The 26,225-nt window shown below is 42.4% G+C and overlaps 1 protein-coding gene across 14 annotated transcripts in view; it reads left to right on the top strand.

Annotated features, from left to right (window-relative positions):
• The window catches only part of FRMD4A (FERM domain containing 4A), a 688,079-nt gene that overhangs the window by 560,320 nt on the left and 101,534 nt on the right, over nucleotides 1-26,225 (top strand). For all 14 annotated transcript variants that reach the window (XM_063781409.1, XM_054660740.2, XM_054660742.2 and 11 more), the window contains 3 exons: nucleotides 10,964-11,020; nucleotides 11,975-11,997; nucleotides 25,764-25,847. In XM_063781409.1, the coding sequence (XP_063637479.1) occupies nucleotides 10,964-11,020; nucleotides 11,975-11,997; nucleotides 25,764-25,847 (164 nt within the window). The remainder of the gene's footprint in view (nucleotides 1-10,963; nucleotides 11,021-11,974; nucleotides 11,998-25,763; nucleotides 25,848-26,225) is intronic.

Raw genomic sequence — 26,225 nt, 5'->3', positions numbered from 1 at the left:
CTTTGATAGTTCCTTGATTGAGGTTAGGTGGCGTGAGAGGCTGTCAGAATGACTAGATGCACCATCAGTATCATCCAAAAGGCCACTGAGGTGGCTAACTAGGAGAAAAGGCTGTATTGGCAGTACCGGTTTGCAAGCTGAGAAGAGAAAGTCTCCAGCGTGGACTGAAGGTGCTCTTTTTGAAAAGGAGAAGGGCAGGTCGGGTTTTATGACTCACGGTGTTCGTATTACATAATAGAGTCATACACATTCAGCAGGTTTGGGGAAAAGTTATGCATAGTTACGAAGGAGTGTCGAGTGTGTGTGCCATAGGTAGACATATTGGTGACATACTTACCATGTTTACTTTGGTTTTTTAAATTTTTAATTGTTGTGGGTACATAGTAGGTGTCTATATTTATGGGGTACATGAGATATTTTGATACAGGCATGTAATGTGTAATAACCACATCAGGTCAAATGGGGTATCCACCCCCTCAAGCATTTATCCTTTGTGTTACAAACAATCCACTTCTACTCTTTTACTTATATTAAAATGTACAATTCAATCATTATTGACCACAGTTACCCTGTTGTGCTATCAAATACTAGGTCTTATTCATTCTTTCTATTTTTGTGTACCCATTAACGATCCCCACCTCTCCCACCCTCACTACCCTTTCCAGCATCTGGTAACCATCCTTCTATTCTGTCTCCATGAGTTCAATGGTTTTCATTTTTAGCTCCCACAAATAAGTGAGAAAATATGAACTTTGTCTTTCTGTGCCTGGCCTATTTCAGTTTACATCATGACCTCCCGTTCCTTCCTGGGATGGCTTTTAGCATTAAAATTAGGTGGAATTTGAGGCTCTTTACCTCACCAGGTGAACTATAGGACACAAAGACGGTTTGTGTGCAGCCTCTGCGAACTGCTGAAACTGGCCTAAAGTCTACAGTAGCTCCTCAGAAGAGAATATTTGTAAGGCTGGCCCTCTGTCCAGTCAGAGTTGTAATGGTCTGGATTGTAAACCAGCGCTGACAGCTCCTATTGGTAGAGAGTTTAGCCACAGAAATTGAGAAATTTGCTAGGCCAGCTGGCCCTGAACCCTCGACCTGTAGGTAACTTAACCTTAGAGTCTGGTGTAGTTGATAAAGGGGCATCTATTCTGGTCTCTAAGATCACATCAGGAATCTAATATTTCACCTGTATAAGTTTGCCCTTGCCCAGAGGGATTAGCTATGAACTCTTTATTTATTTATTTATTTATTATATAATAATAAATATTTATTATTATATAATAATAATAAATATTTATTATTATATAATAATAATAAATATTTATTATTATATAATAATTATATATAATATAATATATTCTATATTATATATCTTTATTATATAATGTAATATATTCTATATTATATATCTTTATTATATATAATATATTCTATATTATATATCTTTATTATATATTATATAATATATTATATATCTTTATTATATATTATATAATATATATCTTTATTACATATTATATAATATATATATATTTTTTTGAGGCAGAGTCTTGCTCAGTCACCCAGGCTGGAGTGCGGTGACGTGATCTCAGCTCACTGCAACCTCTGCCTCCTGGGTTCATGCAATTCTCTTGCCTCAGCCTCCCGAGTAGCTAGGACTACTATGGGCATGCGACACCACACCCAGCTAATTTGGTTTTTTTGTGTGTTTTGTTTTGTTTTGTTTCAAAGTGAAACAGGGTTTCACCATGTTGCCCAGGCTGGTCTTGAACTCCAGGGCTCCAGTGATCCTCCTTCCTTGGCCTCCTAAAGTGCTGAGATTACAGGCGTGAGCCACCGCACCCAGCTGGCAATGCACTCTTTAGGGACATTCATCACATTTCAATTATGCTTCGTCTAAAAGCACTAACCTCCCCCAGCAGTGATAACCAAAGAAACAGGACTGTGCTTGCCATCTGGAGATGGGCCGAAATATGCTTCTTTAGGCTGGAGGAGAAGTTGGTACCAGCATTTTTCTGAGTGGATTTTTAAGCTCATCTTCCATGGCCTATCACTGTACTAGGCACATAGCCGATGCTCAGAAAATTATTTTTTAATTGGTTACTTTCCAAGGGAGCAAGGATTTGCATATTTCCTGAGAAATCACCGAGTTTTGTTGCCTACACTGCACTGAGAACAAATCATGACATAAAGGAAAAGGCTTAAAATTTCTGCTTTATGGGTGTTCTTGGGAGGGTGCAGATCTTGTCCAAATTGGTCTGGGAGCCTCTGCTGGCCAGGCATGGTGGCTCATACCTATAATCCCAGCACTTTGGGAGGCCAAGGCAGTTGGCTTGAGGCCAGGAGTTTGAGATCAGCCTGGGCAACATAGCAAGACCCCAACCCTACAAAAAATATATTTAATTAGCCAGGCATGGTGGCACACATTTGTAGTCCCAACTACTTGGGAAGCTGAGATGGGAGGATCACTTGAGCCCACAAGTTCGAGGCTGAAGTGAGCTAGGATGACACTGGGGCATTCCAGCCTGGATGACAGAGACCTCATCTCTTAAAAAAAAACGGAGTTTAAGTAATCATCCTTGGGCCACATTTGCAGTTTAGGTCTAAATGCTATCACTCTTGTTGATATTGAAATAAATGGTCTTTATTCAATACCTTCAACATGCTTTGCTAATGATCAGATGACGTCATCTCATCTGTAGGTGGGAGAACCAAGCAAAAGCCCAGAATCACATTCTAGAGGACAACATAAATATCTGCAGGTTTAGAGCATGCCCTTGTAGGACAGAGCGGGTATGAGAGAAGGACAGACAGGTACCTTCTTTTTCAACTTTCAAGAAACAAGCTTACATGGATCTGTCGTCTTGGCTGTGCCCATGATCTCTAAAAGAATGATTCCAGGCCAGGAATCAGTAGCTCACAGCTGTAATCCCAACACTTTGGGAGGCCAAGGCAGGAGGATTACTTGAGCCCAGGAGTTCAAGACCAACCTGAGAAACATAGTGAGACCCCCATCTCTACAAAAAAATTAAAATTAGCTAAGCACGGTGGTGTGTGCCTGTGGTCCCAGCTACCCAGGAGGCTGAGGCAGGAGGATCACTTGAGCTCAGGAGTTCAAGGCTGCAGTGAACTATGATGGTGCCACTGCACTCCATCCTGGGCAACAGAGCAAGACCCTGTCTCAACAAAAATAAATAAATAAAAGTAAAAATTGTTTAAAACAGAAGTTAATAAAAGAGCGATTCCTTGAGATCCTGACATGGGCTGTCTGCGGTGGGGTGGACAGCATGAGAAATCCCAACGCGGCAGAGTTAGGGTTGCGGCTGAGCATGAGTGGCATTCACCTCGTGGATCATTAGACAAACATGAAGTGACTTGATGCTGAAAAACTGGCAGAGGACTAAGAATGAGGAATTGTGCGAGATCGCATCAGTCTCATCCTGCACCACAGCCCCTGTTTGCCCCGGGGGCAAATTTGCGTAGTTATGATGAGTTGTGCAATGAGGCATAGAGCCACAAGAAGAGAGCAAGTTGGGCTAAATATGGGCATTGTGTCCCACTTTAATGATATACGGTGTATTAGTCAGAGGGACAGAACCGATAGGATATATATAGATATACACAAAGAGACTTCTTATGAGGAGTTGGCTCACAAGATCATGGGGGCTGAGAGATCCCACAGTCTGCTGTCTGCAAGCTGGAGACCCAGGAAAGCCAGTGGTGTCAGTCCACTGGCTGAGTCCAAAGACCTGAGAACCAGGGAGCCAGTGGTATAAGTCCCAGTCCAAGGACAAGAGAAGATGAAATGTGATGTCCCAGCTCAAAAAGCAAGGGACAAAAAGAAAGAAAGAAAAATGAAAAAAGGGGCAAGCTCCTCCACCCTCCATCTTTTGTTCTATTCAAGCCTTCCAGGATTGTGTGATGTCCACCCACACTGGGGAGGGTGGTCTATTGAATCCACTGATTCAAATGCTGATCTCATCCAGAAACACCCTCGTAGACACATCCAGAAACTATTTAATCTGGGCAACTCGGGGCCGGACACAGTGGCTCATGCCTGTAATCCCAGCACTTTGGGAGGCCGAGGCGGGTGGATCACTTGAGCCCAGGAGTTCTAGACCACCCGGGGCAACATGGTGAAACCTCGTCTCTATTAAAAATACAAAAAGCTAGCTGGTTGTGGTGATGGGCACTTGTAATCCCAGCTACTCAGGAAACTGAGGCACAAGAATCGCTCAAACCCAGGAGGCAGAGGTTGCAGTCAGCCGAGATGGTGTCACTGCACTCCAGCCTGGGTGACAGAGCAAGACCCTGTCTCAAAAATAAATAATCTGGGTAACCCTTGGCCTGTCAAGTTGACACATAAAATACACCACAGACACGGTGACCAGTACACACACATACGCGCGCGCGCACACACACACACACACACACACAACCCATCTCTTTTAAAACAAAATCTTCCATCTCTACTAAAAAATGCAAAAAATTAGCCAGGCGTGGTGGTGGGTGCCTGTCGTCCCAGCTACTTGGGAGGCTGAGGCAGGAGAATGGCCTGAACCCAGGAGACAGAGCTTGCAGTGAGCCGAAATCGCGCCGCTGCACTCCAGCCTGGGCGACAAGGCAAGACTCCCGTCTCAAAAAAAAAAAAAAAAAAAAAAAAATCTAGTAAAGTTTCCTATAAATGCTAAGACATACTAAAGAACAAAGGCAAAACTGTGGAGTTCAGATTATCTATAGATACTCATCAGCAGAAATAAATAATATAGATCTAATACTTGTAGTGTGTTTTATATTTCCAAGTCACTTCATTTATGCCTCACCAAACCCAGTAAAATAATTGGAAAGGAAATTGTTATGCCCATTTTACTGATAAGGAAAATCAAACTCAAGGTCAGGTGGTTCAGTCCATGTCCTCAAGGCATTGGGGGTTAAGACCAGAATATGGGACTTTCAGGGGACAGTAGAAATAATCTTAAGGAGAATGGCATGCCACTATTATCTTTAGATGTTTTGTGGGTAAGAATAAACGTGGTGATAACTGGTGAGAATTCGTTAGGAAAACGCTTGGTGGCTTTCCTAACCCTTCAAGTGGTTCCGAGTGGACTTTGCAAAGACTGTCCTTGTCAAAATCTTCTCGACCTACTATATGGTTGTCAATTACATTTTCTCACGGAATTATCTCATTTGTCTTACATGAGAGTTGGAATTCCTGCAGTTCCGGACCATGGTGGGCTGCTTTTCATTAAGATTCTTGGTTAAATGTAAAGACCACCACCAAGTCCCTCTGAGCAAAGAGGCCCTCCGGCTCTCAGGACTCTTGGAGAACATCCGTAACACCTGCCATTTGGGGTTCCCATGGGCCCACTTGTTAGAAACACTTGGAGACCCTCAGATGGAAATCTTTCTGAGAATATTGTTAGGCATGGTGTTGCTGATAAATGACCTCAGGCCTCTTCCTTCGGCAGTTCAGTCACCTGGGATAAAACAACACGGCGTGGGAGGAAGTGGGGCAGCCCTTCCCACCCCTACTCAGAGCACGTTCGCACACACACACACACACATACCTGCAGATGGTCACAGTTTGTCTTTCCATACCATTTCTCAAAAGATCAAAGGAAGCAGCATGCATTATTCAGTAGTAAGGAAAGCAGATGCCTAAAGTACATACCCAGTGGCCACAGTCACCAAAGGACCTTACACTTCCTCCTGCCAGCATCGCCCTGGGCTTCTCTAGAGTCTCAAAGTAGTTATTCCATGCCCACCAGACAGCCCAAGATTCCCAGGCTAGATTCCAGCTCAGACCCTGCAGAAACCCCTCCCTCCAATGGCCGCAAGAGCACGGGGGGCTTCACCGCAGAGCTGTGGATTGCATAAGCGCAGAGGAATGTTACACCTCAGCCCCTGCATAAGGCAGATGGAAGCCACCCTCAAGCCTCCGGGAAGTGTCTTCTGCTCCTCCTCCTATGATCCCATTTTGTCCTTAGTTACAGTTATGGGGAAAGCCCAGAATCCCAGGAAAAAAATGGGATTTTTGCACACTCTGTGTGGTCTCCTTCAGTGTAGTTCCTCTGCTTGAGCAGAAACCCATGAAAGACGCCACCTCTGGCCGGGCACGGAGGCTCATGCCTGTAATCCCAGCACTTTGGGAAGCCGAGGTGAGTGGATCACTTGAGGTCAGTAGTTTGAGACCAGCCTGGCCAACATGGTGAAACCCTGCTTCCACTAAAAATAAAAAAATTGGCCAGGCATGGTGACGCACACCTGTAATCCTAGCTATTTGGGAGGTTGTGGCACAAGAATTGCTGGAACCCAGAAGGCGGAGGTTGCTGTGAGCCCAGGTTGCACCACTGCATTCCAGCCTGGGTGACACAGTGAGATCCTGTCTCAAAAAAAATAAATGAAAAGCCACCTCTGGACCACTGGAGAAGTCAGATAAGGAAAAGGGAGAGTCATTTTCTTAATGTTATATGGGAGCACATTTCTGCTAGGAAGACCCCTGAAAACATCTAATAACTCCCCTGTGTGGAACTTGGCTTTCAGGGGTGTTTTGTTTTGTTTCGTTTTGTTTTTTGAGATGGAGTCTCACTCTGTCACCAGGCTGGAGTGCAGTGGCACTATCTCGGCTTACTGCAACCTCCATCTCCAGGGTTCAAGCGATTCTCCTGCCTCAGCCTCCTGAGTAGCTGGGACTACAGGCGTGCACCACCACACCCAACTAATTTTTGTGTTTTTAGTAGAGACGGGGTTTCACCATGTTGGCCAGGATGGTGTCAATCTTTTGACCTCATGATCTGCCCTCCTCGGTCTCCCAAAGTGCTGGGATTACAAGCTTAAACCACTGTGCCCGGCCAGCTTTCAGGTTTTGAAGTACCATGGGAAATTTTCAGAGTAAGCTGGAAGTCTAGAGCTCTGCTCCATCGCGGTAGAATCTTAAGGATAAAGCCACCTGGAAGGATGAGGTGTATAAGGGGGAAACAGTATCATGAACAAGTGACATTGGGGAATTGGGCAAAGACTCTCAGGATGTCTTCCCACCACCCTAGATTGGTTCTTATCCACACCGTTTTGGTCTTTGTGTTGAGTCCTATGAGAACATCCAGTGAAATGATCCTTAAATTCAATGCATGTTAAATAGGCGAGGTCAGAAATAATAATGCAGCTGTTTCCATCAGATTTTGTAAGCATGTGCAATGCCTGGGGCGCTTGATTCTTTAATCATTTTCCCTCCCACTGGCCACATTTCACCTCCTCCTGTTTTTGATATCTTCACTGGGAGATAGATAGTCAAGGTCAGGCTTTTCACCCGAAAAGTCACCACAGTTAAAGGTGCCAGTTCTCACTTAACCCGAGAACAACTATGGTGAGAGAGAAGTTGAATCAATCAGGTTAGATATTTGATGGTGCTTTCCTGTGGATATTTTTGGTAGCTTTCCTGTGGATATCAGTTATGTTCCAGTTAATGTTCACCAATGATACTCTCCTGGGACCACATAATGGGCTGTGTAAAATAGAATAAAAGACCTTCCTTCGTGTTACCCGCCTCTGCGCAGGTAGAGACATTTTCGTTTAGCGGATGAATCAAATAGCAAACTAAAAGCTGTGTTCACACTTAAAAGTGTTATTTTCTGATGGTTGGTTTTGAGTTGCGCATCAGATAAGCCTCTCAGCAGATGTTAAATATTAGCCCGCAGTCGACCATTGGCTGTAACATAAGGTGTAAATGTTTGACAGAAAAGCACACATACAGCAGCACACTAACAAGTGCACCCCAAGGCATTCAGGTGGGAATGGAAACGCACGGAGTGAGAGTAGAAACCATCTATTGTGGAAATCCTGGACAGTGTTTCTGTGAAGCCATTTGTACACTGTTAAATGATTTACATTCTGATGGGACCTGCTAATCCCAGAACTGCAATTCCAAACATTCTTCCGCATCCCAGCACCGACAGCCTCTATCAATTCCAACCGCCGTAAAGCTCTTTCAGCTGGTTAAACGTAAGGAATTATTGTCCCCAATTCTTCAGTAGGCTCTCATGAGTTCTTTTAACCCGTACTTCTAAGGTGGTTCCAGGGCAAATATTAGTATCCAACTTTGAAATTCCCAGGCCCAAAGGAGCCTGAAAGATATCTCTCCTTCAGAAGATCCAGGTGTGCTTGAATGCATTGTTTTAAATTGCAGGAGCCAATTCTGGACCTCTCAAAAAATAATTACAAAATCCATGAATCGGCCGGGCATGGTGGCTCATGCCTGTAATTCCAGTACTTTGGGAGGCCAAGGTGGGTGGATCACCTGAGGTCAGAAGTTCGAGACCAGCCTGGCCAACATGGTGAAATCCCATCTCTACTAAAAATGCAAAAAAAAATTAGCCAGGCATGGTGGTGGGCGCCTGTAATCTCAGCTACTTGGGAGGCTGAGGCAGCAGAATTGCTGGAACCCGGGAGACAGAAGTTGCAGTGGGCCGAGATCGCACCATTGCACTCCAGCCTGGACGACAACAGTGAGACTCCATCTCAAAGAAAAAAAAAAAAAACAATCCTTAAATCAGAGTCTGGCTTGTAATGCAAGTGAATTGAAACTCTTGCTAAGCAAACTTGGATTATAGATATTGTTCTTAGAATACATTGGCTGAAACTGAGTCTCTATTGATTTGGGTGGAAATGTAAGTCCTAAGGGAGGTCACACACTGGACAAGTAGTAGGGGGTCTGTTCCCGGCCCCTTAAGTGCCATTAAGGCCCTGTGGTTTTGCAAAGTCCCTTAATGTTTTTGGGTTCCATTCTCAGTTAAAGCACAGGGTCAGGCTGGCTGGTCTCTAAATCTCTTTTACCTCTAGCTCTCTGTCATCCAGTCAGCCACTATGGGATCTCGTGATACTAGGGAAAGAAAAATAAAGATGGATATTTGTGCTTAAGCTTGACACCAGACATAGGATATCAATTAAATTGTGTATTATTCTGGCATGCTGATGAACTCCAGGCTTCTCTTTGTCTTTAACATGTGAGCTATGTATAATGAGAGAGTGTTGTGCACTTAGAAGACTTAGAAGTTTATTAAGAAGGTAGGTCATGTCCTCATGGTTAGTGAGTTTGTTGTTGGGTTTTGTTTGTTTGTTTCTTTATTTGAGGCAGGGTCTCTCTGTTACCAGGCTGGAGTGTAGTGGCATGATTACAGCTCACTGTAGCCTCAACCTCTGCAGGCTCAGGGGACCCTCCCACCTCAGCCTCCCAAGTAGCTGGGACTACAGGCGTGCACCACCACTCCAGGCTAATTTTTGTATTTTTAATAGAGATGGGGTTTCGCCACATTGACCAGGCTGGTCTTGAACTCCTGGGCTCAAGTGATCCATCCGCCTCTGCCTCCCAAAGTGTGTGAGCCATCATGCCCAGCTAGGTGTTTTTACCATACACGCATACACACACACACACACACGGAAATCTTTGGATGTGATCGATATGTTTATTACCTCGGTTGTGGTAATGGTATCATGGGTGTATGCATCTGTCCAAACTCATCAAATTGTTTACATTAAACATATGCAGTTTTTGAGGTGTTTTAGTTATACTTAAATCAAGCTGTTTTGGCTGGGTGCAGTGGCTCATGCCTGTAATCATCCCAACACTTTGGGAGGCCAAGGCAGGCAGGTCACCTGAGGCTAGGAGTTCCAGACCAGCCTGGCCAACCTGGTACCCCGTCTGTACTAAATACAAAAAAATTATCCGGTGTGGTGGTGCATGCCTGTAGTCCCAGCTACTCGGGAGGCTGAGGCAGGAAAATCACTTGTACCTGGGAGGAGGAGGTTGCAGTGAGCCAAGATCGCACCACTGCACTCCAGCTTGGGTGACAGAGCAAGACTCTGTCTCAGAGAAAGAAAAAAGCTGTTAAAAGATATGAACTATATACATTTTGAAATATGTATTTCAAAAATATAAATATAAAGAGAGAGAGAGAAAAGGAATTTTTTCAAAAACCAAGGAGAGGTTTAAGTGCTTTGAAGACCATGTCCCTAGATCACAATTAAGTATTTGGGGGAAGAACTAATAGGCAGAAACATTGTTAAACTTACACTGTGTAACAGTTGCTGACCAATAGAACTTTCTACAATGGTAGAAATGTTCTGTATCTGAGCTGACAATACGGTAGTCACTAGCGACACTGAACTATTGAGCACATGAAAGAAATGTGGCTAGTACAACCGAGGAACTATATTTTTACATTTTATTTAATTTTAAGGAGTCACAATCCCACCATAACATTCCTTTCAAAAAACAGCCTTTCAATAAAGCCTTTCTTTCAATAAAGTTCTGAAGTTTAGTTTTTAAAGAAAATGCATTTTGTCGTCAAGCATCCCTATTCCAGTAACTAATAACATTAACAAACAGGTTTGTAAAATGCTGGGGCCTAGTCTGCCTCTTAATTTCTCGAAAGATTTAAAGGTGAGGCCCTTGAGATAGTCGGGTAGGCCCAGGCCCCCTAGTCCATCCGAGCTAAGAGCAGTAAAAACGATGTTGGGAGTGTTTAGGACTGAGTAATTCAGGGCGTGATCTCAGAGACTCAAGATGTTCTATGAATATTGGGGATTCTGAGCAATTCCTCAGAAAAGAAGGCGGTTTTGTTTGTTTGTTTGTTTGTTTGTTTGTTTGTTTGTTTGTTTTGAGCCAGGGTCTCACCCCATTACCCAGGCTGGAGTGCAGTGGTATATCACAGCTCACTACAACCTCAACCTCCCAGGCTAACCTCAACCTCCCACCTCAGCCTCCAAAACAGCTGAGTCTACAGACGTGCACCACCCTGCCCAGCTAATTTTTTAATTTTCTGTAGAGGCAGCATCTCATTATGTTGCCCAGGCTGGTCTCAAACTCCAGGGCTCAAGTAATCCTCCCGAAGAAGAGCTGTCATTTAAAATAAAAGAAAAAAGTGGTGGTTAAATACCAAACTTGTCTTCGTTTGTTGCTTTTTCCTTTCAGGAGCTTATTGACGTTGACAGCGAAGTGGTGTTTGAATTAGCTTCCTATATTTTACAGGTAAGTTGTTTTTCTCCTCCTCTTTATGTCCCACGGCCATACACAGAAGAAAGGAAGTAAGACTTACAGGGCATAGCCAGTAGCTGTATCTACTCACTATTTGTCGTCTTACCTTTTTTTAGCCACAAGCTGCATAGAGCTATTAGAGACACTGACGGAAACCATAGCAATAAACAGGGGCTTGTAGTATTTCAAAATGTTAAGACAGCAAATCTCTGTAAAGCGAAGTTGTGTGTTTAACCTGAGCCTGGGAGAAACTGAGATCATTTACTGACCCCATTTTCTTTGGGTTTGGTACCTCCACCCTGGAGAAAGCCAAGTGAATAGCTAGAGTTAGTGGCCAAAAAATCATGTTCTGCCCCCTAGAAAGACAAGGTAAAGCCCTTTAGGTTATGCAAAAATAAAACATAAAAAAAGATGTTATAGAATATTAGCTTAATAGTGGCAAGATGAGTTAAAATGATATCATTTCTTTATTCCTTCAGTAAGTATTTATTGAGCAACTACTATGTTCAGGGCATTATACTGGATTCACTAAAGTTTCTCTGGTCCCTACCTCCAGAGTCTTCAGTATAATTGGGAACTAGCATAAAATACAAACCAAAACAAAAAGTGACCCTAGAAATCGACAGTTCTATCCAGACACATGTTCATATTTAGAATCTTTAAACTAGAACGTGTCAGACCCAGGCTTAGAGGTGGAGATGTGCATTTTGTCATTATGAATCACTGTCTTTGTATATAACTTTCTAGAGTTTAATTTCATATTTCATATTCAAATGGGAAAGGTATGCATTCAGTTTTAATTGTATTCCTGCAGCAAATAGGATGATAGCTGCAGGAAGCTGAACTCATCTCATTCAGTAGAGAAACTCTCATGATTATAGAATGTACTTTAGAGTCTCTAACATTGGCTTACTGTATTTCGCTGATGTTGAATTTTTTCTTCTACAGGAGGCAAAGGGAGATTTTTCTAGGTAAGTTTACAATTTTGTTGTTGTTTAAAATGTAAGCCCTTGCTTCTCTATTAAAAGAAACTAATCAGGATGTCCTTTTTAGGTGGACAATTTATTCATGTTATATGTTAATGATGAGATCTAACTCTCAACTTGTCCACTGAAACAGATAGATCAGGTGGAGAAAATATAGTAATAGCAAGGGAGATATTCTCCACTACATGCAAAGCCCGGAGATTACTGGAAAGCTGACATTAGGGCCCAGCGTCACACATGCCCATTGTCCTGAGGTTGGACAGGCTGCTCAAATGTCTCGTAGAGGCTGGAATCACCACTGTGGTGTAAATATGGTTGCAGATAACCTGTCAGTCCTGACAAGTAGGTGGACATCTTTTTTTCTCTCAATGTAGTCCCTGCCCCTCAAGGGACAAAATACTTTCTTACAGGGAAATTTCATTCGTGAAAATGTTACAACATAAAAATACCCCACCTCTGCTTTCCTTCTGTCTTAGGATATTGTGTTGGAGAAAACATAAACAGACAACTACTGGGAATCTGTGAATGTTGTTAATAACCCTGTAAAACTGCAAACTTGTCATTTATTTCATTCATCACCATATGTTGATCAGTATGGCTGAAATTGCCCTGAAATCGCCCTGAAATCTCTTGTGATCATCACCAGACCCTGCACAGAGCAGAGGGTGTAGCCAGCCACTAGCGGGACTATATGCTCAAAGATAGACGTTATTCCTGGGATTCAGTTTCATCAAGCTCCTCTGCAAAAAAAAAAAAAAAAAAAAGGCCAGGGTAGCCCATTCTGGAGAATCAAGGTTTAGAGGCAAAAAGAGTGAACCGCATGAACAGGAAAGGAAAGCATCAAGGCGTAAGGTTCTGGCCCATTAACAGGAAATTAGCAAATTGATATTAAAAAGAAACACAGATCGTACCTCTGCTCCATCTAAGAACCTGTCTGTTTCCCCATGCTTTGACGGATTTCATCTGTAAATGCAGCAAAAACTACTTCTGTTGGTGGCCACCTGTAGTTGGCTGTCTTTGTCGCTGGTTTTTCAGGTCTCAACTGCTTTCTCCTTGCTCTCCATGTACATTTCTCATGCTTGCTTTTTTACTATTATTATTTTTTAATTTTTTTCAGAGACAAGTTCTCCTTCTGTTACCCAGGCTGGAGTGCAGTGATGCAGTCATGTCTCACTGTAACCTCCAACTCCTGGGCTCAAGTGATCCTCCTGCCTCAGCCTCCCAAGTTGCTGGGACTACAGGCATGAGTCACTGCACCAGGCTAATTATTTTATTTTATTTTTTTGTAGAGATGAGCTCTCACTATGTTGACTGTTCTCAGTCAGACATCTCAGCAAAAGCAAAAAATTATTTTACAGTCTAAAACAAGGATCGGCAAGCTTTTTTTGTTGAGGGCCAGATTGTCAGTATCTTGAGTTTTGCACGCAGTACGATCTCTGTTGCAATTACACAACTCTTCCTAAGTGCAAAAGCAGCCCCATAGGATAAGTAAATGGATGAGCTTGATTGTGTTCCAATAAAACTTTATTTATGGATACAGAAATATGAATTTCATATAAATGTTCATGTATCACAAAATATTCTTCTTCTTTTGGTTTCTTTTTCCAATCAGTTAAAAGTGTAAAAGCCATCCTTAGTTCATGGGTAATACATAAACAAGCAGAGGACTGGATTTGTCCAGGGGGTTGTAGTTGCTGACTCTGATCTCAAATGCCATCTCTTCAGCTCTGTTTGAATGTTTGCGTAAAGAGACCTCCAGGCCCCTTTTATTTAAGTTTTCCAAGTTTTTGGTATAAAGCAGTGGTAGTCAAATTTTTAAATAGATTATGACTGTAACTAGCTTTGGCTGGAGACCTTGAACTTTGTAGGTGGCCAGTAACCATTTACCGAATTTGCTAAACATAATGTTTTCAGGTTACAGAAAGTAAATCTTGTTACAATTTTTATTTGTCACTTTTTTATGACATTAATTTGGCCTTGGAATTTGGGGTTTTGATAAGTGCCAGTCCATATCCACTTACAAAGATTTCTGAAGTCCCATGAAAAAATGATTTAAAAACCACAAATCCAATGGATTCCAGTGTCTAGTCTACTTACTCACATTTTTCCCTCCACATTTCTTTCGCCAGCTCTGAACTCTGCTATAAATATTATTTATTTTGAGAGTACCCTGACAGGATGGAATGTGAACTGGGAATAGCATGATCTGGCCCCACGGATCATGGGAACGTGTGGCCACATGGATTGCCAGGGAGAAGGAAGTGCAGGCTTGGCCTCCACAGTAATTCATGGCCCCCTAATGAGCTTCTGGAATGCCAGCTTGTTGGCTGAATTCAAAGAAACAAAGGATCCGGGTTGTGCTCCATTTGTCAAAGTGCTACTGCTACCTAGCAGTTTGTTTGTAAGCGCAGCTGTCTGGGAAGAGAAATCACTGTCAGGAGAGGGGAGAGGTCAGACACCTTATCCAAAAGGTCAGTTTATCTCACAGCCTAAAACCTACACCATGGGCGGTGGGGGTGATTTGTTACATGGGAGTCTCTGATAAACACCCTTTTTCTGTAGCAGGCCCATGCTAGTAAAGCCATCTTCAGAGGTCCAGAGAAACTAGTACACTTGAGTGGCCTAAAATTGTGGAGTAAGAGAAGTAATTCCAAATTCCTTCCCAACTGCTTCTGGGAAGATACCCAACACGTCAAAATTGACCACATTCGGTTCAGTGGCTAAACATTAGGTATTTTAGATGTCCCATTCTCATAACTTATGTAATTTATATAAATAAATTTATTTATGATTTATTATAGAAAGTTGTTTTTGCTATTGATGCAGGACTTTTTGCTCCTTAGTTCAACTAAAATCCAGCTTCTTGTCTCACGACCAGGAAAAATTAGGCACATGGACACACTGAAGGGAGAGGAGAGTGGATTATTAAGCGAAAAGAAGGCTCTCAGCAAAAAAAGAGAGGGTCCTGCCAACAGGCTCCCACCTCACAGATTGAATATCAGTCTCCTCCCCTGCATAAGGCATGAATTCTTGGTGGCTCCACCCCCTTCTCCTAGTGCACATGTGGGCCCCAGTCCCTTGCAGACACGCCCGGGCAAGACCCTGTGCAGGTTTCCTTATCTGCATCTGCATGCCTCCTGCATCTATCACTATTATTAAATGCATGACTATATAACCTCAGTTTTATTTAAAGGAATGGCTTTGACTTCCATACTGTAGATATGTTTTCCTGAACCACATTAATAAAATACCAGCTTAGAACACACAGAACCCTAGAAAAGCCTTTTCTAGATATAACACAGGGTCTAGGGCTGAACTCTAAGATCTTCTAAAATCCAGAGGATCCAATAACCTTTTAAATGAATGGCCACACACAAAAGATAAAGTAACTCTTTCATAGCCTGAAAGGTCCTGAATCTAAAACTTCCCAAAGGGCTATTTTCTTCAGGATACTATTATCCTAGATATTTACATTTCAGGGACTATATCCAAATTACATTTATGTGGAATGAGTATTAATTCATAAATTATGGGAGCAGTTTCCTTGAGGTACAAGAGAAAAGGGGATTGCTTTTACAAAAGAGAAGTCAAGGGCTGGGTGCGGTGGCTCATGCCTGTAATCCCAGCACTTTGGGAGGCCAAGGCAGGTGAATCACCTAAGGTCGGGAGTTCAAGACCAGCCTGGCCAACATGGTGAAACCCTGTCTCTACTAAAAATACAAAAATTAGCCAGGTGTGGTGGTGTGCGCCTGTAATCCCAGATACTCGGGAGGCTGAGGCAGGAGAATTGCTTGAACCTGGTAGGCGGAGGTTGCAGTGAGCTGAGATCGTGCCATTACACTCCAGCCTGGGTGACAAGAGCAAAACTCCCTCTCAAATAAAAAAAAGACGAAGTCAAAAGTGCTGATACACCTTAATGGAAAGAGAACTATATAAAGACAACTGTGAACCGTAGCTACTCTTTCTCATGAAACTCACTTGCTCTTCCGTTTCTTCTTTTGGGCTCTCTGTTTTGCTCAGCAGATGCCTGAAGGCTTATTCTTACATAACTCTCTTTTCTTTCCCACTAACAAAATAGCTCACTTCCTTGTCTTATTGGACTTTACACTGAAATGTCAGGTTTAGCGTGCTGAGAGAAAATGACTGTAATCTAGATAGATGATTAGTATCGCCTGCCATAGAAGAGATACAGACCACACATGTTCATATTCTACCAAATGGAGGACAAATTTGTACGATACTTCTAAAGGTTTAGGAAATAGTCTTATCTAAAAATAACATTTTTTCACTTTTATTGTTTTCCTTAGCACAGCATGTAGTAATCTCATTTCATTTCCTGACGTATATACATGTAAAACAAAAAACCTCATGTCTGTCGACAATCAGGAAGTCAGGAGAGTTGGCATTTCTGTTTAAAAACAATTCAGTAGCCTCCAAGCTGTTAACAAAGGCAGCTGTGGGCCAAATATTTGGAAGACAAGAACCGATGCAGTTTAAAAACAAAAAAATTGTCTTTCGATAATCACTGTTGACCATTGGCCAACTAACTAACAGACGTTATCTATGATTCTTACATACTTTATTCATCGTAAACACTGCAGGGTTTTGAGAATGGAGCACTGATGTTTTCTGTTTCAAAGCTTTTTTAAAAACTCTTGGGTTATGATAGAAAAACTAATGTTCTCTTCCTTAAAAAGTTCAGTGTAGAGAATACCTCATTTAATCGACTGATAGGACATCCAATTTTCTAGTTATATTCTAATTTAATTTAACAGAAGTCTCATTGCAACACTGTACTAAGGGAGATATCACATACAAAAACTTGATTTTTTGGTTTTTGTCTATAAGGGACCTTAACTGAAAACCTTATCAGCCAATCTCCTTACCCTGATTTTGAGAATCACTTCACCTCTGCCAGCTCTTCTGATCTTTCTAAAAATGTGCTGCAAATTTTCTTAAAATAATAACTTTAAGCAAAGCATGGTGGCTCACGTCTTTAATCCCAGCACTTTGGGAGGCCGAAGCGGATGGATTGCTTGAGGCCAGGAGTTCGAGACCAGCCAGGGCAACGTGACAAAACCCTGTCTCCACTAAAAATACAAAAACAATTAGTCAGGCATGGTGGCGTGTGCCTGTAGTCCCAGCTACTTGGGAGGCTGAGGTGGGAGGATTGCTTGATCCCAGGAGGCAGAGGCTGCCACTGCAGTGAGCCGAGATTGCACCACTGCACTCCAGCCTGAGTAATAGAGCGAGACCCTGTCTCAAAAAATAAAATAAAAAATAACGTTTAGCATTTTGCAATACTGAAGTCCTTTTAAAATGCTTTGTGCTAAACAATGCAAATCACAAATGCCAAAATCACACTACCTTTGAAATAAAGAATCGTCCATACATTAACAGAGACAAGTAAAAAACATCTGTTCTATAGAATTTTTTGTTAACAAGATTTATTGAAACCAGATCAGTAAAGCTGTGTTACTCTGGACCCTCTTCTGGGACCTGGAAATATTTTTGTTTCTGAGGACTGGATATACTGATGCTAATCACTAAAACAGGATTCTCCCAGCATGAGATTTATTAAGACCAGAAAGCAAACAGCACCTGGAAAAGACAGACAGTAAGGAAATTCCGTGTAAAGATTCTTGGGCCACGTTTTGCCTACCTGGTTCTGTTCAGCAGAACCCATCACATGCTTAAGAGGCGATGGAAGGGACCCTGTGTCTACAGGCTCACCCTTCCAAATAGACATAGCCATCAAAGGAAAAGAACTCGGGTTTTGATTGAATACTTGGGGGCCAGTTTACATGACATCTGTACAAGATGAAATGCCAGTCCAAGAGAGAGAATATCAGCTTATCAGAGCTTAGTGAGTGTCGGCTAAGAAATCTTAGTGTATACCTGCGGTGTCAGTCTGCAAGTTACTAATTCTGTTTCCTTAAAACAAAAAATGAAAAACAGCTTGCTTTTAGAAATAGAACAATGCATCACCCAATCAATGGAAACAAATAGTAGCAGTCCCTCATTAACAAGGAAAATTGATTTTCACCTCCATTTTAGAAGGAGTTGGAGTATTTATTTGTGCTGAAAAATTCCCATTAACTTCCACAAACCACATGTTATTAGGTGCCCAGGGGAGAGGTTAGAGGCAAAAATGTAAAGACCTTTTAGTATTTTATCTTCTATAAACCATGGGATGGTGTGCTAACTAGTGTGGAAAGAAATTTGTATGACCCAAAAAGAGTGCCTTCTTGGTTTTTTGTTTCTTTCTTTGAACTCTGTTCTGCCTTTATAAAGAGCCATGTGTGAATTAATATAAACTGAACTCAACTTACTGGTATCCGAAAATTCCAGCTTTGTAAGTCTTTTTTGCCAGGCCAGAGGGTGCCTTTTGGGAAGTCATAGGTTAAAGGAAGAGCTTTAGATGGTCAACAGGAAAAGAACACGAAGAACTAATTTTCTTCTAAAAGACTTTTTTTTAGTAATATAAACATTTATATTGATTGCGATCTTTAAAAAGATGACAAAGTCATTTTCTTGCCAGCTACAACATGGAGACTTGATTAATCTAAAGCAGCAGTCTGTAAATCACAATTCCTAGTATACCAATATCATTTCCTTGCACTTACAGAAGTGGTTTTACTACCACAGCTTTAGCTCTAGCTCTAGCAAGCTCAGTTTCAAATCATTATTGGATCATTTGGGGCATATTTCCCTACAATTTTTAAATTGGCCACTTGAAAATAAACAGCTGGCATGATCATATGGTACGAGAAATAGACTTGCTGAGACTTTTAGATAATTACTGAAAAAATACTCAGTTATGTCTGAAATAGTTAACATTTGGAATATAACTTATGTAACTTAACAGTAACTTTAATATCTACCTAAACTTGCAAATTTCCCTGTTGGAAACATCCTAGAAAAAAAAAATTAATCTGTTAAACTTGAAACACACCTAACAGCCCAAAGAAGAGTTTTTGTGGGAAGAATTGAAGTTAATATAATTCTCATATACTATTTATATACTGTTTTACACACACACACACACACACACGCACACACGAAAGAATTGTGTGTGGCATTTTCCCATGATTTAAAAATGACTTTAAGGGCCATGAGTAATTGAAGAGCAGATGGAATCTTTCACACCAGCAAGAGCTTTTGAAAGGAACAGAATCTGTGAAAATTTGAAGCAAAATGTTCAAGTGGAAAAGTTATAAATTGTTACAGAAAGCTTTGTTTTGTGCACAAAAGTCTATTTGATGGAGCTTTCAAGTGTGTAATTCACATTTTCAAAGCATAAAAAAGTATTTGGATAGGGATAGGGTAGTTTTTTTTTTTTTTTTTGCAGGATGATATTCTTCAAAATCTATGCAAATTGCTTAGAAGCCAAGTAAGGAGGAAATTTTGTATTATGACAGCTTACTTCTTTTGTTAAGCATTTATTTAACATATTAAAATATCATATTTTCAGTTATACCTGTGAACAGCAAAACGTTTCATGGCTATGGTACTGTGTCAGTTTTTCAGAGTGGAAATTCTGAAACTAAAGAGTGATACTGAGAAATATAGAAAATTAATCGTTTCTTCTTGGGCTTTTGGAGAAAATTATTTGCCTGAAATTGTAGACTTATGAAACAATTTTTAAATTTGTTTTAAATTTTACATGTTTACACCTAACATAAATTAGAAATTCATAAAACTTCATTTCACCCCAGAAAGCCAGACTCGGTAATCAAGGAAGAAATCCTTACTTATATAACTTAACAATTAGCAACAGAAATAAAGGCACTGCCAGACACAGTGGCTCACGCCTATAATCCCAGCACTTTGGGAGGCCAAGGCAGGAGGATTGCTTGAGCCCAGGAGTTCAAGATGAGCCTAGGCAACATAGTGAGACCTCATCTCTACAAAATATTTAAAAAATTAACCAGGTGCAGTGATAAGCACCTGTAGTCCCAGCTGCTTGGAAGCTAAGGCAGGTGGTTCACTTGAGCCTGGGAGGTGGAGGCTGCAGTGAGCCACGATCTCAAAACTGCACTCTAGCCTGGGCAACAAAGCGAGACCCTGTCTCAAAAAAAAAATAGAAAGGTACATATTTCATAAATGTGTTTGCAGTGTTGCCCCCGACAAACAGTTGGTAAATTCATGTGACTTATCTATGATTCATGCCCAGAATTCAGAATCCCATGCTGGAAAAACCTCCTGGGGCCTCCAAGTGATTCCCTTTGTCTGTGAATGGTCACACACTATGGCAGGAAAAGTTTCTCAGACAGATGGGACCCACCCCAATGGTGGAAGACCCCTGCAACATTTCTTTCCTACACACCTGGGGAAAAAAGCATGTGATTGGGCGGAGATAAGCAGGTGCTCTCTTTTCTTTGTTGTAACCTCAGCTTCACCTTGGTTTACCAAAAAAAGGAGGAGGAAGGAAGGAAAGGGAAATGAACGATTGTTTCCTGCATGATTTCTTAAAGATCAGCAAAGAAGGAAAATCTATAACTTCCCTCATTAATCTGTCTCAGTTTTCTAGGTCCATTGTATGATCGAACAAAGGAACACAGAGCCACGTATGTATATCTAGAACTTTAGGGTCTCAATGTTTACGAATTCAGAACTTGGCAGGATTTAGGCAGGTGATTCAGGGCTTGTACCACGCCCTGGGCAGGGCCTAGGGCAGCACCTGGAATTAAACACATCAACACCTCCAGCCCAAAACATGGATATGCGCAGCAAGTGGGCGCAAATAGAAAGGTCCATCATTGCCTCATGCAAAAAGATGAAGTTTGCAGCCAGGTGGGTTAAGAAATGTTTCTTAGAGCTTTTTGAATTTTGGAATTGTGATAATGGATTAAGGACCTGCAATACTCTACTTATGAAATATCCCACCCCTGAGAACCTGACCTTCATGATCTACTCATAAAATATGGAGGAGTTAGGCCAATGCTGGCATTATACTGCTGTTTCTGAATTGCAGGCTGTTCCTTTCTGTTACGATAGTATCACATTCTGGGTTTTGTGCTCTGCTGTTTTTGTACCAGTGCAGACAGAAACAACTGGTTTTAGGAAGAATTCTTTCACGCTAAGCCTATTCTATTCATCCCAAGTTTCTCCCACAAATTACATACATCTCGTTTGACCCAGGGGGACTTTCTTGAAAAAGTTATTTCCAGGTTTTTTAAAGAAAAGCAAACACATTGTGGATTTTGCTCATCCTTCCCTCTCAGGTTTAATTTTTGCTCCCTTCACTTTGTGGCATCTTGGTTAAATCTGTTGTTCACTGCGGCAAATTCTCTGTTTGATATATTGCTAGAAATCTTTGCTTTTCCCCAGTAGATCATTCTAACTTTCCTTGTTTTATGAGGAGTATAGGCTGTAGAAGACAGGCACATCATCTCAAAGAAAAAAAACACCACTAAATCGAAGACCAATACAGCATTGATACCACTTTTATCCTGGCAACATTAATAACTGCCGGAGAGTTTTTAATAAAAGCTGATTCATATTAAAGATAAGAAGACTTGAATGTTATTCTCAGTTTAGCAACTGGCTTTTCAAGAGACCTTTTTGCATTTTTCTTTTTCTTTTCTATTCTTTTGGTTTTTGAGACAGGGTCTCCCTCTGTTGCCCAGGCTGGAGAACAGTGGCATGATCATAGCTCACTGTAATGTCAAACTCCTGGGCTCAAGCAATCCTCCCACTTTAGCCTCCCAAATAGCTAGGACTACAAGTGCAAACCACTACACGTGGCTGTTTTTTATATTTTTATTTTTAAAGAGATGGAGTCTCCCTATGTTGCCCAGGCTGGTCTCAAACTCCTGGACTCAAGCAGTCCTCCCACCTTGGCCTCCCAAAGTGCTGGGATTACAAGCATGAGCCACCACATCCAGCTCTTTTTTGCATTTTTCTAAAAATGGAATGCAGCCACGGTGAACTGTCTTAAGGTGTTTTATAAGTTGGCATTTATCATATGTCATGAACTCTGGGGAAAATGTCGAAGTGGAAGACATTGAGGGAGGAAGCTGTGAACTTCTAGAACATTCGTTAGGCCACAGCCTTGCAAGCTCTGGGGGTAGAGTGACCAAGTTTCCCATTAGGGGAGCTTTCTGATTTTCAGCCACAGAGTTTGGCCAGATTGACAGGGCTAGACACCCCTAAGTTATTGCAGATGTTTATAAACAGCAGAAAAGCAAACAGAACATTTCTATAGATTTGTCCTCGGGGAAGGATGAAGGGCCATGGATCCCTTCCAGAATATAATGGATTTGGACAGGTTTCACGCCTTGGTGATTTCTTGTTAGATTTTTTTGTGTGTAACCTTGCCCTGGAGCAGAGCTAGAGAACCCACTGCAGGCTTCAGCGAGGAAATCAAACCTGTGGCTGTCATCAGGGCAACTTGTTTGCCAACAAGCAAGGGTTTGGTGGGTAAAATGAGCCCTTCCTTCTGGAGTTCCTTCCTTCCCCAAATATACTTTAGATGTGATGGGTGTGAGTGAAACCCAAACTCAAGTTTCAGCTCCTTCAGGGAGCCGCTAATTGCCTTTCTCATGGTTTCATCCAATAAAGTTGATCTGAGAAAAGTGCCTTTCACATTGAAGCCAGCCTCTGTGTGCTGATGGACCAATAAATCAAATCCCTTTTCTCAGGGAACTTACCATGAAGCAGGGAGAGAAGATCCGGAAATTCATCAGTGTGGGCCCTCGAGTGTTTGGTGAATTGAATACTTGCTGAAACTATGCCTTTATAGCATGTGCTTAAAAATTACCGACTGTACTTGGGATTGGAATTGAATTTTCCTGAACACTAGGAGTTTACCCGTTTGAAAATCACCAGGTGCTGTCCTGCTGTCTGCCTCCTGGATCAAACCCAGGAGAGGCTGAACCCTCTTAGCCTGGCATTAAAGTTTCACAGTTCTCTGCCTGACCTGCCCTTTTCAGTGTATTGCCCCTGACATTCCTCTTACTCTGATGGATTTCTTCAGTTCATGTGGCTTCCATGTCTGTCTGTGTTCCCCTCAGGAGAAGAGTGATATTCCTATCCTTTTCTTCGTGCATGGCCTCCCCCAAAGCCAGTCTTACATCAGAGCCCAAGGGGGCCCTTATTTCCTCTGAGCTTTCGTGTCTGCTGTTTGCATTGACATGATCACACATCACCCCTGTGGTCAGTGAGCTTTGTAGGTGCTCCTCTCACCTTCGCAGCTAAATCGTGGGCACCTTCTGGTTAAGGACCATATCTCATCATTTTTTATATCCTCTACAATTCTTTCCATGTAATGGCAGGGGCTTCATAAACACCTTCAGCTTATTGATTATCAGTTGATCTGTCCTGGCCTTACCACTTAGATTCTAACAGTTCAAGTACTTGGATGGATTGATTCAAACAGTTACACTTTGAGCTTTTCCCTCTAGTTGGTCGTATGAAGCCAGGATTCACCAAAACCACTGGTCATGGTCATTGTCTTTCCTTCTCTCTTTCTTTCCTTTCTTTCTTTCTTTCTTTCTTTCTTTCTTCCTTCCTTCCTTCCTTCCTTCCCTTTCCCTCTCTTTCTCTCTCTCCTTCTCTCTCTCTCTTTCTTTTTCTCTCTCTCTTTCTTTCTCTTTTCCTTTTCTTTTCTTTCTTGATAGGGTCTCCCTCTGTCACCCAGGCTGGAGTGTGGTGTTGCAATCACAGCTTACTGCAACCTCATCCTGGGTAACTAGGACTACAGGCATGCATCACTGTGCATGGCTAATTTTTGTATTTTTTGTAGAGACAGGATCCCACTATGTTGCCCAAGCTGATCTTGAGCTCCTGGACTGAAGTGATCCTCCCACTTCGGCCTCCCCAGATGCTGGGATTATAGGCATAAGCCACCACGCCTGGCCTCATTCTTTCTTAGGGCAACAGAAAAATGCTTTTTCCGGGAGCGCTCTAATGTCACCAAACCTCCATGTCTTTCTTTATCACCACACACACAGACGTAATGTATTAGTGTATTGGTGTGGTTTTGCCCAGTGGCACTGGGCATCCGATGGTGACGCTGATCATTGCATTGCCCTTAGCTGTATTTCTCACCGGGGACACAGGGAACAATGCATCCTCCAGTTAGCAGCATGGGTGCTGGAGTGTCCACCATCCAAGCACCTGAGGAACTCCCCTCTATGGCTGCGGTATTCCTTCCTTCCTTCAGAGTTATACCTTGTTTCATTGCTTTTTAGCAATGAAAAACATTGCTAAAAATGAAACAGTTATACCTGTTTCATTCCTTTTTAGATGGCACTGCCCAGTGTCCTGGTGGCCAGTATTTGCCTTGGTTAATATAAGCAACCTCGAAGCTGCTAACATAGCCCAGGTCAGAACTGCGAATCAAAGGCAGAACGCTCCTACATGTGCCTTTGCAACCCCGGCTAAGGCTTCCAAGGCTCTTTGGTGGACCAGGATAGGGAAACGCTCTTTCAGTATCAAAACTGTCCCAAAGTGGCTGCCGTTTGTTGCTCTGGAGGTAGTAAGTGGGTGCAGACGCCACAGATGGGCCGGCCCAGAGGGGATGCAGACCTGCTGAGTGTTTAAGGAGGAGTCAGGCACCTGAAGAAGGCTGGTTAAGCTAGGGGAGTTTAAAGCATCTTCCAAACCTTAGCATGTGTGAGTCTACAGGGAAAAGAATTTCTGGTTTCAGGACCGGATGCATAAAACTGCCTAATGGTACCGGTTGAGTCTCCCTCATCCCAAATGCTTGGGAGCAGAAGTGTTTCAGATTTCCTTCAGGCTTTGGAATATTTGTGTTATATACCAACTGGTTGAGCATCCTCAAATCTGAAAATCCAACATCCAAAGTGCTCCAATAAGCATTTCCTTTGAGCGTCATGTTGGCACTCAAAAAGTTTTAGATTCTGGCATGTTTCTGATTTGGGATTTTGGGATATGGGATGCTCAGCCTGGCCCAGACAATGCAGTTCACACTTTCTAAGTAGTTTCTGAGCCTCCTCAAAAGCAAAAGTTACAGGCTGAGTCTCCCTAATCTGAAAATCCGAAATCCAACATGCTCCAAACTCAGAAACTTTTTGAGTGTTGACATGACGCTCAAAGGAAATGCTCATTTGAGCACTTTGGATTTCAGATGCTCAGGTTTTGTGGGGCTCAACCAGTAAGTATATAAATGCAAACAGTCAAACATCTGAAAAAAATCTGGAATCTGAAACACTTGCTCCCAAGCATTTCCGATAAAGGAGACTCCATCAGTATTTATTTGTCATATTTCAGAAAACAGTTTCCAGCATGTGGTCAACGTAAGCCATGAAAACCAGCTTTGTGTATTAGCAGCGCAAACGCTCTTAGGGAGACAGCGGCGCCATTGCCCATTCTCGGAGCTCTGTGAGCCTAACAGCGGGGTTCTGGGGAGCTTCTTCTAAGATCCTGCCCTGAGGGACCCCTGGGGACCCTTCTTCTCCCCAAATTCCTGCTGAGGGCTGCTCAGGGGCGTTCACTCTGTGCCCTTCAGTGAGAGCAGGGTTTGGGAAGACACCGCTGGCCATCTGAAGGTGTGTTGCCCTGCTTTCTGCACGGTGAAAGGCGGTTACTGGGCTTGGTGTGTTCTGCCTTCGTTTACATCTGTATTAAGGAAATAAAAAGAGAGCGCCCCTTCCCCCCACTGCTTTTTATTAACAGGGAAGCAGATGTGGGGTCTCTCAGACAAGACAGCGGCCCAAGTGGTATCAGAGAGTGCGATTATTTTCTCAGAGGGTGAGTGCGTTTCTGGGCATTCTCTCTTTCAGCAATGAAGTTGTGAGGAGTGACTTGAAGAAGCTGCCAGCCCTTCCCACCCAAGCCCTGAAGGAGCACCCTTCCCTGGCCTACTGGTAAGACCCCTGGAGTCTTCCCCAGGAGCGAGTCCCTCCCGGGGTGCGAGGGGACACAGGACAACTGAATATACCCTCCCTCACCAGCTCCCACGTGCCAGCCTGGACTTGCAGCTGTATTAAGTACCCTGTGTCTTCCTGAAACCATTTTCTGCATTTATTTATTTATTTATTTATTTATTTTGAAAATAATTAATTAATTTTTTTTGGGGGATGGATCTCACTTTGTCACCCAGGCTGGAGTGCAGTGGCATGATCTCAGCTCATTGCAACCTCTGCCTCAAGCGATTCTCCTGCCTCAGCCTCCCGAGTAGCTGTGATTACAGGCACGCACCACCACACCTGGCTAATTTTTGTATTTCTAGTAGAGACGGGGTT

The sequence above is a fragment of the Pan troglodytes genome, chromosome 8 (genome assembly GCF_028858775.2).
Source record: "Pan troglodytes isolate AG18354 chromosome 8, NHGRI_mPanTro3-v2.0_pri, whole genome shotgun sequence".
Classification (NCBI taxonomy): domain Eukaryota; kingdom Metazoa; phylum Chordata; class Mammalia; order Primates; family Hominidae; genus Pan; species Pan troglodytes.
Note: the sequence above shows the minus strand (reverse complement) of the source record. Positions and strands in the feature narration are given on the sequence as shown.